General features: G+C 41.5%; 1 protein-coding gene across 1 annotated transcript; it reads left to right on the top strand.

Moving 5' to 3' along the window:
• Positions 1-3,355: 3,355 nt before the first annotated feature.
• On the top strand, positions 3,356-11,395 carry VDAC1 (voltage-dependent anion channel 1). The gene is made up of 8 exons (XM_008943959.1): positions 3,356-3,422; positions 3,954-4,003; positions 4,218-4,370; positions 4,461-4,513; positions 6,533-6,760; positions 9,559-9,709; positions 10,025-10,082; positions 10,928-11,395. The coding sequence occupies exons 1-8, from the start codon at positions 3,356-3,358 to the stop codon at positions 11,017-11,019; spliced, it is 852 nt and encodes a 283-aa protein (XP_008942207.1). The 3' UTR covers positions 11,020-11,395.
• The last annotated feature ends 445 nt before the right edge of the window (positions 11,396-11,840 follow it).

Raw genomic sequence — 11,840 nt, 5'->3', positions numbered from 1 at the left:
TAGAGAGCTGTCGAGCAGAGCTGAGTTTCCCTTTGGTTGCAGCCAGTCCTTGTGTTTGCCAGGAGCACCCCGGGGGTTTGCTGCCTGTTGGGCTGGGTTTGATTTAATTGCCCAGAACAGCATGGCAGGGTGAAAAGTTTGCCATCTGTGACACTGGAAAATACTCAGATTTGGCCTGCTGGAAGCACTTCTTCTTAAACAAAGCTCTCACGAGGGCTGGCACTTGTCTCCTGCAGCTCCAAAGGGTGATTCCTATGAGAAACTCATCGAGGTGGTGCTCACAGCAGCACCTGGAGCTCACTCCTCAGGTCAGGTGGGCTTCAGCCATCCCTTGTGTGTGCTGCAGAATCCCCTACTCAAGAAAATCAAGCTATTTTTTTGAAGAACATATTTTGTGTATTCAGGAGTGGAGGTACGTAGTCACTCGGAGCCATTTGCACAGTTGGACAAGGATAAAAGCAACAAATTCACTTCAGCCCTCACCTAATCTGAGTTAATGGGCTGGAATCCCCCTGGTGAAAAGGAAGGGCACTTGGTCACGGCCGTTCCTTGATCCTTTAAGAGTTTGAATCCCTGTTAAGCATGCTTGTCTTACAACCTGCACTCGCACAGGGTGTAATCAGTTTTGTTTTCCATCTGTTAAACGAGAGGCTTCCCATTAGCCAGTGCAAACAGAAGGAATGGTTTTTGTTCTTGCTGACAACACCAAGGTGAACCCCAGTACCCCACTCGTAGCATCCTCCCCACTCAGCAATTTTAGACACCTCCTTCTGTGTGTGTGTGGCATGATTTGCCTTACAACCAGCAGGGATTTGGCTTTCAGTGTTGTCCCTTAATTATAGTAATTGCCTCAGTGGAGATCTTGCCATCTCCCACTGTCCTCCAGCCCCAGCCCAGACAGCAGCAGTGGAGCAGCCTGTCAGAGCTCATCATCCCCTGACCAGCCTGGCCCCATCCAGAGGAGATACACAGACATCAGTGGGAGCAAAACTTGGCTTGATGGGCTTGGATGAGGGGAAAACATAACATACAAAATCCAAATCAAAAGCATGCAGGGTTAGGTCTTCAAGAGAATATTTTAAGTGACTCAAATATCTTGATGCAATATACCTGGCAGATTCCAAAGTGCAGCTGGCAGAGCAGGGCATTATCTTGCAAAGTGACACTTATTTGATTTTTCAAGTGTAGGGGTCTTTAAGATTTTTAATTTTTGATGATGCTAAATGGAAATACCCATCAGAGGGTTCTCAGGAGACCAGGCAGCTCTGGCAGAGACGAGTCATTTCCTGAACACACAGCCCTGAGTGAATCTTGCCATCCTTCTCCTGAGTGCTGCCTTGAAGGGATGATCTCCACACAGGGCATCACACTCTGCTTCTAGTGACTTTAATAAGGAGCAAAGGAATTACTTAAATCTGTTAATACTTTTTTTTTGTGTGTGTGTTTTTTCTTTCTTCCCTTTAAAAAAAGTTTTCTTTTTTATTTAAAGGCTGGTTTTGTGTATAAACATTAAATCCCTGCTTTCTCATTTGCACTAAAAATGAAGAGAGGCATTTAGGTCTAATAAAAGCAGCTAAAACTGCTTTGGAATATGGAATGCTTTTCATTTTATTTTCCCTTTTTGTTTTTTTACCTCAACTGTTTAGCTGCTTATGTGTTTGAGGCTGTATCTTATTACTGAACTATAACTGGAATGAGATGACATACATCCAGGTGCTCTGTGCAACTGAAGCTACATCATCACATGTGCCCTTGTGTCCTATCTTATCGATCTTCTGAGAACACTGTTGTCTTTTATTTAGCCACCAGGTCTGTTTTGTTCCCTCTAGGACAGGGATTCTTCATTTATGCAACAGCAATATCCTGCTTGAACAGGCAGCAGCTTGTTGGGTGGAGTGCTGGAGGCGTTGAGTGGCTGCTGAGACTCCCTGCCTGGTGCTGCTGGAGTCTCCAGCCAGAAGGGCTCTGAGGTGCCCCCCTCACCTTCAGAGCTGTGTTTTGTTTGCTGTTTGAAGGAAGAGGCTTTTGCTAACGTTGGAGAGTCCAGAGTAAGGATTGCCAGGTGATTTTTGTTTTTTTTTTTAAAGCATTTGCAGGCTTATGTAATAAGCTGCTTATTACTTTTGCATAACTGAAAAGTTTAATAATATGGAACTTCAGTGCAACATCTGTTATTGTGAGGACCTGCTTGATAAGTATGATTTATCTCCTTTGCTTTGTTTAAAATGATGAAGTCTTGTCTATAAAGGCAGCATACACCACTTCAGATTGTTGGACTTTGCTTCCCTAGAGCAATTTACTGCTCATGGATAAGGAAGTAGATGTGGTTGGTTTGCTCCTCTCAGGATCCCATTTTCTCCTCCATAAACTATGACACAGTTTTCACAGTGGCAGAGAAAAAGGAATGCCAGAAAATTTCTTGTGGGAGGCCCCTGAACTAAGGCTGGTCAGGGCTCTCTGAGGATGGGCAGATGAGATCCCACGTGGCACTGTGGCTGTCCCTCCTGAAGAAAACATGATGGAGAGAGGTGGCTCTGTGGTGTCCACACCCCTAGGCTGCTGCCTTCCTCCAGGCTTTGCCAAGAGCTCCACTCTGCCTCTGGCTGCTGACACAGGGCTGTGGCTACCTGGCTGCCCCTGACTGCCTGACTTCACAGCCCAGCATCCCTTCAGTCTTCATTTCTCTCCTCAGCAAGCTCATTTTTTTCCTCAGCTGATGAACAGAGAAACACTTAAAGATAATGTCTAAGGAGACATCTTAACCCCTTAACAGCAGTAGCAAAGTCAAAGCAAACTGAAGCAGGCGAATGACCACTTGTTGATTTTTTTTTTTGCTAACCTAAATGATACCCATTTGCTGCTCTGGATTAGGAGAGAGATGCTCCTGACACCAGAGGCTTGTCCTGGTGAGATTTCCTGAGTGGCTGACTTGGGGCACTAATGCTTTGCATCAGAATGCACAGATTTGTTTCTTGTAACAGGAGGGATGTTTCCCAGAAATAGCTTCAAAAAAACCCCAAGTTGTTCCTTCATGCAGTTGTACTGATAAGAGAACAACAGTTCACTCTGGGGAAAGCACAGTTTCTTTTTTCTTTTAATATATATTTGGTCTGCAGCCTGTTTCTCATACTCCGTGGCAAATGCATGTTAATTGCTTCTGCTGGTTAATTAGCAAAATCAAATCACACTGTTTGCTACAGGTGCTTTCTTCAGGCTGGATTTAATTGATAGGTCGTGGATAGAAAATAAAACTGGCTGAAATGGGAATAAGTTTTTGGTTACATCAATTAATTAAGTTACTGAACACTGATTTCCCCCCTTTTTTAACTTTTTTTTTTTTTTTCTTTTTTAGATCATGGCTGTTCCACCTGCTTATGCTGATCTGGGCAAATCTGCCAGAGATGTTTTCACCAAGGGATATGGTAAATAAAGCCAAAATAAGTTTGATTCCTGAAACTATAGAGATTTTATTACTTTTTTTTTCTGATAAATATTCCAATAATTTCCATTAGAATCCAGAGGATTCTTTCTTGTAGCTTCACATTGCCCTTGCTGTCTAGATAAGGGAGGCTAACACTATTCTTTTGACAAAATTCTTCCTGTTCCCCATAGGACTGTTGTCTATTTTGAAAGAAAATCGTGTGTTGTAATCTGACTGGTTCCTTGTATCCTGAATAGAATCATTCATGTCAGTAGTTTGCTTATGAATAAAGACATTATTACTGAATTTGGTCCCAGTTATGTTGCTGGGGTCAGCAGGATTAGTCAGTCAAGTGCTATCTGAAGAGACTACAAGCTGTGTCATCTGCTTCATAAAACTATGTGGTTTGATAACTGTGCCCTTGATTAATTTTTTTAATAGTCCACAGGTGATTTAGAAGGGAGTTTTAAGCAATCAGAAATGCTTTTCAAATTAACACATGTGTAATTGATGTTTTTTACTCATCTTCTAGGTTTTGGGTTAATAAAACTTGATTTGAAAACAAAGTCTGAAAATGGACTGGTGAGTTTGGAAACACACTGAAATCCACAATATTTCTGTGTTCTTGTATTTGCTGGGTATTTCCTTTTAAAAGTTGAATCCCTTTCCCTCCTCTTATCATTTTTCAGATATATAACCTTGCAAGTTATTTTGCAAATTATTATGATTTGTTATTTGCAAATATGTATGTTATTATAACTGTGACATTTTTGTTTCTTTTTTTTTTTCCTTTTAGGAATTTACAAGCTCAGGTTCAGCAAACTCAGAAACCAGCAAAGTTAGTGGTAGTTTGGAAACAAAATACAAGTGGGTGGAATATGGGTTGATGTTCACAGAAAAGTGGAACACTGACAACACACTAGGCACTGAGATTACTCTTGAAGATCAGGTAAGTTTTGGCCTAAAAGATGCCATTTGAAAATTCACTTATGTCAGTCTCTAATTCTGAATCCAACCAGTGAATTTCTTTTCTGTTCAGCTTGCACGTGGCCTGAAGCTGACCTTTGACTCCTCCTTCTCTCCTAACACTGGGTAAGAAGTGAGTAAGCTTGAGGGACAAAAAAAAGGCATTTTTTTAGTTTATTTTTCCAGAATGCCATCTTGCTTCTTTATTCCTGTCCTAAGATACTGACAGAGTGAATAATCAGCCTGGGCCTGGTGAAATCACCTAGATTTGATTTAATCTTAGTATTAACAATCCCTTTTTAATCCTAGCAAGCAAACTTTCAAATGCAGTAATGTGAAAATTATAGTCAGAAGTGGGGTGTGAAGAGAAGGTTTTGTTTGCACCCCTGCTGTGTATTTCTGGCCGTGTCAGAGGATGAGCTGCTGTCTGAACAAAAGTGCTAAACAAGTCAGCTGTCCTGCAAAGCTTAACAAGCTCCCAGAGCCAGTTGGCCATGGCTCTAATAGGTTGACACAGTAATTGGGCTCTTCCCAAGCTGAATTTATCATCTGAATTCTTGCTGCCTGCAGCCTGCCTTGGTGGTGGAGGAGGATTTCTGACACAACGATTGGATGCCACGTTTTATGTGGGCCAGAGGGATTAAGCAGCAGCTGTAGGTCTAGATGTTGGTGTATTTGTTTTTTTTTTTCTTTCCCCTGATTATCTTTTTGCAGGCAGTGCTGCCAGTGAGGCAAAATATTCTGCACGTTAGCTTCCCAGAGCAGCACACTGAGCTGCAGGCTGCTGGGGCTGTGCTCCCCATTGAGGTTTCACTCTGTCTTCTGGATCACATCCTGCATCATCAACTGCTTCCAGTCCATTCCTAATTCTGCAGTAACTAGATATTTTTGTGTTTCTCAACCAGAATAATCTCTAGGGTTTGTTGGTAATTATTTCTTAGCTGGTAGGGTTCTTAAAGAAATAAAAAAGAAAAAAAAACTGTGTGAGGATGACAAGTTCCAGCTCTGGAGCTACTTTGTAGGCACTTCACAGGCACTGGAGTGGCTGAGTTACAACAATTCCCTTGTGGGAGGACTGTTATAATTGGAATAAATGAAGTGAGAGTCAATCCTGGTGTGACCTGGTTTAGGTTGACAGGGATGCATCATGCCTGAATATGATGCTTCTCCCCCTTCCTTACCACTTGGTGGCTGTGACAAGGCTTCCAACAGGGAAAGTCATTTTTAGGAGTGCTCTGTGTTTGCTTGTCTCTGTCCCTGTTGACACTGGTGGGAAAGGCATGACTGACTTCTGTAGAAGTTGCAGATGAGCTAATTCTGAGTGCTTTTGGCTCTCCTGCTCTTTACTTCTGGTTTTGGAAAACACAAGAAATTCCCAAGTCCAAAATAATAATAATAATGAGCACAATTTCTCTGTGGGTCTGATATGGCATTGATACAGCTCTTGGAGACTCTTGTAGCTGCCTGAAGTGAGAGGCTGATTTGAACTTCTAAATTAGCCTGATTTTTCCAGAAAGTGTTCAGTAAAAGATTTGGACAAAGACAGGAGACACTTGTAAGGTAAAAAGAGAAGAAAAAAATCTTATATAAGAGTAGCTGAATATTAGATGTAACTCTGGCCTTGTGAAGGTCTGCAGCCTTGATGTAAACTGAACAAAGGACACATGAAAAAACACTTTTCTGGCCAATAGTATAAAAAGAAACAACAGACTCAGGAAAGTTTATTTCTGTGTTGACCTGGCAGCCTTTCCAATGGCTGTAAATGTTCAACTTCTTTAGGAAGTTAAGCCTAAAGAGTCCTGAGGAAAAAACAGGGTGTCAGGGCCACTGAAGCAGCCTTCTTCCCTGGCAGCAGAGATGTTCTGGAACATCTGAAGAAGCTGGAGACAAAGTAAAGTAGTGAGTTCTTGATGTGTGTCCCAGTAAATTACCCAATTCACTAGGATTGTCTAAAAATTGTTTGGGCCAGGCCAGCTACTACTGACTCCCTGTGGCAAACCAGTAAAACTGCTGCAGTGTCCATTCCTTCCCTGCCTTTACCAAACTTCCCAAACCATCGGGTGGAGTTGAAGGAACTGATTTGGTTGAATCACTGCTGCCTGTGAGGGTGCTTTGCAGAGATGAGATTCTTTCTTTCCTCTCTAGGAAGAAGAGTGCTAAAGTCAAGACAGGGTACAAGAGAGAGCACATCAACATTGGCTGTGACATGGATTTTGACATTGCTGGTCCCTCAATACGTGGAGCCCTGGTGCTTGGCTACGAGGGGTGGCTGGCTGGCTACCAAATGACTTTTGAGACAGCAAAGTCTAGAGTAACCCAGAGCAACTTTGCTGTTGGGTATAAGACTGATGAGTTCCAGCTTCATACTAATGTGTAAGTACTGCCAAATGGGTGTTAAAAAGGAACTTGAAAGGATTGTGCTGCTTGCTAGAATGATGAAAGGGATGGAGTTTAAGCAGTGGTGAAAGAAGGAATGGTGGATTTGAAAATATTTCTTCATTTAAGGTGCCTTTTTAGCTGCATTAACTTTTTTTTTTGAATTGTGTGGGTGAGGAAGTGCATGATGGAAGGAACTGGAACCCACTGAGCACCCAAGCATCCAGTGTCTATCTAACAGATGAGGATTATTAGAAGCTATCAATAGAATAATAAAACAAGTGGGTTATAAAAATGCACTTTGTGAAAGTTGAAATAAAAGCAGTGCCTTCATTTTGCTGGTGTCAAAATGTTGGTTTGATGTGTAGATGATAAATTTAATCAGGATGAACAAGAGCAGGCAAAAGGGAATGAATGGAAGAGGTATGGACTGGGTTTGTTTCAGCACTGGAAGGGATGTGGTTAGAGGTTTGGTTTAGTATGATAACTCCTAGTAACCTATTTCCACAAGCATTTTTCCTTTCTGAATGCATTAACAGTGCAAAACCAGGACCAAATTACATTAAAAACTTAATTCCTCTCTCTTTTTCTTCTTAAAAAAGCAATTGATGCCTTTGGAGAAGAGAGTTTTTCAAGATGAAGCCATCCCTAATCCATTCCCCCCACCCCCTTTCCCATTCCCTGGGGTAACTGGCTGTTTGACATGGAGCAGACCTATCAGGGGCTGTTCCCATTTGGGGCCTGAACAACTCTTCTGCCTTCCCAAGCTGCTCCCTCAAAGGCTTTCTGTTCTGTTTCATGCCTTGGTGCAGAAATCTGGCCTCGGAAGCTCACGCTGTCTCTCAGAACAGCTGAACCTTCACAGCCCAGACGGTCTGTTTGAAGGATTGCCAAAGCACAAAAGTGTGGGCAGAAAACTTCCATCGCACTGCGTGGGGTTCCCCTCCCCTCAGAGTCATTCCTTCAAGCACAGTGACTGTGCTTTGTCATACCACAGCAGCTCAAAACATCATATTATTGCCTTTTGCTCTAAAGTGCTGCCATTATTATCACTTTTAATTAAAGCAACAGCAGAAAATGACTTCCTAAGAGCAGCAGGGGCTCGGATCTTGCTGTACTGTTTCTTGGATCCCTGAGGGTCTGTTTGGTAGGTTGCTGTTGCTGTATGTGGATGATAAATCATCTTCAAGGGGAAGCCTTGTTTGTATGTTTAGTGCTCATACTCTACTAATTGACAGGCAAAAGCATAAATGTGTCATACAAATAGAAATCTAATTTATTGTTATTCATAGCTAGGTCTTTGATGTGTTTCAGCCCTGAAAGGTGTCAGGGTTTTGTTATAACCCCAGCAACGGCTGTGTGTGGAACTCCTATCCCTGACCTGGGTGTCCCAGGGGTGCTGGGGCAGAGCTGATCATTGATAATTGCAGCATCTGCAATTATCAGTGTTCCTGGCGTGGCACAGACATTCTGGGGACTCGAGCAAGTTGCCTTCCTTAATGTGTTTTCATAGGGGGATAATGTGGGGTTTTAAATCTACATCTGAAAAGTGCTGGTTTTACTATTAGAATTAAAAAGGAGGTTTGACTATTAAAAAAAAAAAATTATTATTTAGTGATAAGGAATAGCTAAAAGGAGGTAGGGCTGGATGATTTCTAGTTTTAAATACAACTTTCCTCGTTTTTTAAGCGTAGCTCAGACCACCCCCCCCCTAATGTTGCAGGTCAAGAAGAGCTGTGTGGGAACCTTGCACAAAATCTGCCTGTGTAACCTGCTCTCCTCAGTCCTTTTTAATCCCTCCTTTTCTTGAGAGCCAAGCACATGCAGTTATATGTGAGCTTCAGTCTTATCTGAAGTAAGTATTGTAGTGTTTTTCTGGAACGATTGCTCTAATCATTTAAAAAGCTGCTGCTATTGCTTGAACTTTTCAGTGGGCACCACTACTTTTGAGACTTAGGAACTAAGGAACATCTGGCCAGAGGGGGAAAAGTGGAAATATTCTAAGCTGCCCATTGTTTTAATCACTAAAGATTTGGTATCCCCTAAGAATTGGAAACAATTATTTCATCATTTAGAAATAACCATAAGTATTTTATTTGCAGAAGTCTTCCTGTGGTTTAAAGCCTTTTTTATGTAATATATTGCTATCCTCTTTTAAGAAAATGAACAAAAATGGCAATTCAGATGCTTGCTGGTTTCCAAGGAGTGCCAAGGATTTTAGAAGACTCTTCCTTTTTCTTCTGTGATCTGCTCTCTGCAAAGTAAAATCAGATTTATTCAAGTTTCTAGTGCAGAGGCATCGATGAACCATAAGGACTATTGTAAATGGTATTGTTAGCAAAAGCTGATGGGCTTGGGCATTAAATTGGTGTCTTCACTTGGGATATGGTGCCTCTGTGTCTGGTCACAGCACGGTGAGGAGGCAGCATTCAGGCTTGGTTCTCTGGGAGGAGAATTAGTTCAGAGACCTGCAGAGAAGAATAAATCTCTGTACTAGAGACTCCCAGCTAGAGAGGAGGGAAAGTTGGAAGCTGTCGTCATTAGTCTGTTTCTGCTAGTTTGTCATGGCTTTTTTCTTTCAGTTTCATCAGTTGATTGTTGAAATATAGTAGCCATCAATGAATTATAAGCATTTAAAACCCACTTCATAACCAATCTGGCCTAATGCCTTAGTTGTTACAGGGATATTAAATGAGGTGTAAGTGAATGTTCTGCAAATACAGATCTTACTGGAAAGAGAGAAAGATGACTCTTCCGGAGTGCTGTTTAAACCCAGACTGATGTCTTCCTTCCAGGAATGATGGGACAGAATTTGGTGGCTCCATTTACCAGAAGGTGAATGAGAAGCTGGAGACAGCCGTGAACCTGGCCTGGACAGCGGGGAACAGCAACACGCGCTTCGGAATAGCCGCCAAGTACCAGATCGACCCAGACGCCTCTTTCTCTGTGAGTGCTTTGCCTCCATGCTTCCCTAAGTTTGGGACAGGCTCTGGGGAGGGAAATGTGGAGCAACCTTCCCTGCTTTTGACAAAGCAAAATTTTCTGTCTGGAAAAAAATGATGAACTCAGTTAATAAACCCATCGTTTTCTACAGCGACTGTAGATTCGTTGAGGTTTTGGATTTATGTCATGGCAAGATGAATTTTTTGTGCTTTAAACCATAAAGTCCTTTACCTGCTTAAAAGATGTTTCTTAGTTTTCAAGCAAAGAGTTGAAGAAAGATGCTAAATGACTTCCCTGTGGTGTTTTTTTCTCTTTAAGGCTAAAGTGAACAACTCCAGTCTGATCGGATTGGGATATACTCAGACTTTAAAGCCAGGTAAGTCTATGCAGAAAGAATTCAGAGTTAATACAGTGATATTTTAATCTTGAAGGAACAGATTTCATTTTTTGGCAAAACGTGACTGGTTTTAAGTGTTGTTCTGCTTGGGAAGAGGCCAGTGATGAATTTTGCTGGGGACTGTTCTGTTAATTTTGAATGTCTGTTGGAAGCAGAGTTATTACAGACCACCATCCACTCCCCAGTCAGACACACTTTTATGTCCATCCAAAATAAATCTACAGTCTGGTGTTTCACAGATAAGAGCCCTCTAAAAGTACTAAAAATGCCTTTACTTATTACTGAGTTTATTTTGCTTGAAAATGTGACACTCTCAAGGTCCCTTGGTCCAAGGAGAGAACAATCTGACTGCTGTAAAATTGGTTTTAATGTAGCTTAATAAATCTGCTGCCAGAACACCAAGCAGATTGACATGAGATATTACAGTAGACAGGGCTCAGGCCTTTCACACCTAAGGTTTTAAAGTGGTTTAGAAAGGTGGGTATGTATCAAGGTCCCAATTTTTCATAATACCAGACTCTAAAATTAGATTAATCAGTAGACCAGCAGCAGTGAAGTGACTCAGGGCTTTAATTACTGGGAGTGATAAAAAGCAGAATCTATCACCGTGATGTATTATAACTTTCATAATTCAGAAAGATTTTGTATCTGCAAATTAATTTCAATTTTTTTTTTTTTTAAATGCCCAGTCCTTACAGGGCCAGCTGCCAGATTACATTAACCTGGCTACCCAATAAATTAAAGCAGCAGCACAGACACTGAACCTAAAGCTCCTTCCCAGTTTGAAGTTGGGGTTTTTCTCTCCCTTTTCTCTCTCCTCACAGGTATCAAACTGACGTTGTCAGCTCTGTTGGATGGCAAGAACGTCAACGCAGGTGGTCACAAACTCGGTCTAGGGTTGGAATTTGAAGCCTAAGGAGGGATTTTGTGATCCCCACTTGGAAAATACAGCATAGCTACCTTCAGAATATAGTGTACCTTTCAATGTTCTGTCTGGGATGCAAGTATTGCTCAGTATCAGTCCTGCTAGTCCTGGTTAAAGACAGCTAAGCTTTAAAAATGGTGTTCAAGAAGTGGAGACAAAAGCATACAAAAAAAAAAATCCTAATTCCAAGCTTTTTTTTTTTTCTTTTCTCATTATTGCCCATCACATCTATCTGCTGCCACAAAATAGGAAGTAGGAAGGTATTGATTACCTTCACTAATATATTGACTGCACGAGGAATATGTTCACATGGTATAAAACCTGAGATGTAAAAAACCTTACACCACTCTATTGTACTGTTAATTCTGTCAGCAAAACGTTCTGACACTCAAGTTTTCCATTCACAGTGGAATGTGCAAACTTGTCTAAAAAAGGGAAATTTTTTTTTCCAATATTTTTTCTTTTTATTTTTTTAAATAGGCATTTCACAAATGGTTTATTTTGTTGGTTATCTCACACCTACAGCTGTCTCCAGAATGCTTTAGGTCGTCCACCCTGTGTCAGTCCGTTGTGGAGGAGGTTTGATGTGACTCAGCCAATTCTACCTGTCCTGTGTTGTGGTTCTTTTCCCTTGCACTGACTGGAAAGTTTGTAAGACAGGGCCATAATCAGGGAAGAGTCTTTGTAACTGCAAACCTATAGTTGCACCACTAAACCTAAAACGGACTTTTGTTTTATTACCACTTTTTTTCAGCAACTAAATGGGTACATTTTTAGAGAGTCTTCCATTTTGTGTGGAACTAGACCCCCCC

This window comes from Merops nubicus, unplaced genomic scaffold (assembly GCF_000691845.1).
Source record: "Merops nubicus isolate BGI_N331 unplaced genomic scaffold, ASM69184v1 scaffold19777, whole genome shotgun sequence".
Lineage (NCBI taxonomy): Eukaryota > Metazoa > Chordata > Aves > Coraciiformes > Meropidae > Merops > Merops nubicus.
The sequence above is the reverse complement of the archived record's forward strand: the minus strand, read 5'-3'. Positions and strand labels throughout refer to the sequence as shown.

What these genes read in the sequence shown, in the direction of transcription:
- VDAC1 (XM_008943959.1), top strand. Translation starts at nt 3,356, where the DNA reads ATGGCTGTTCCACCTGCTTATGCTGATCTGGGCAAATCTGCCAGAGAT. An exon ending in TGTTTTCACCAAGGGATATG is followed by an intron (nt 3,423 to 3,953) that starts GTAAATAAAGCC and finishes CTCATCTTCTAG; the next exon opens with GTTTTGGGTTAATAAAACTT. An exon ending in ACCCAGACGCCTCTTTCTCT is followed by an intron (nt 9,710 to 10,024) that starts GTGAGTGCTTTG and finishes TTTCTCTTTAAG; the next exon opens with GCTAAAGTGAACAACTCCAG.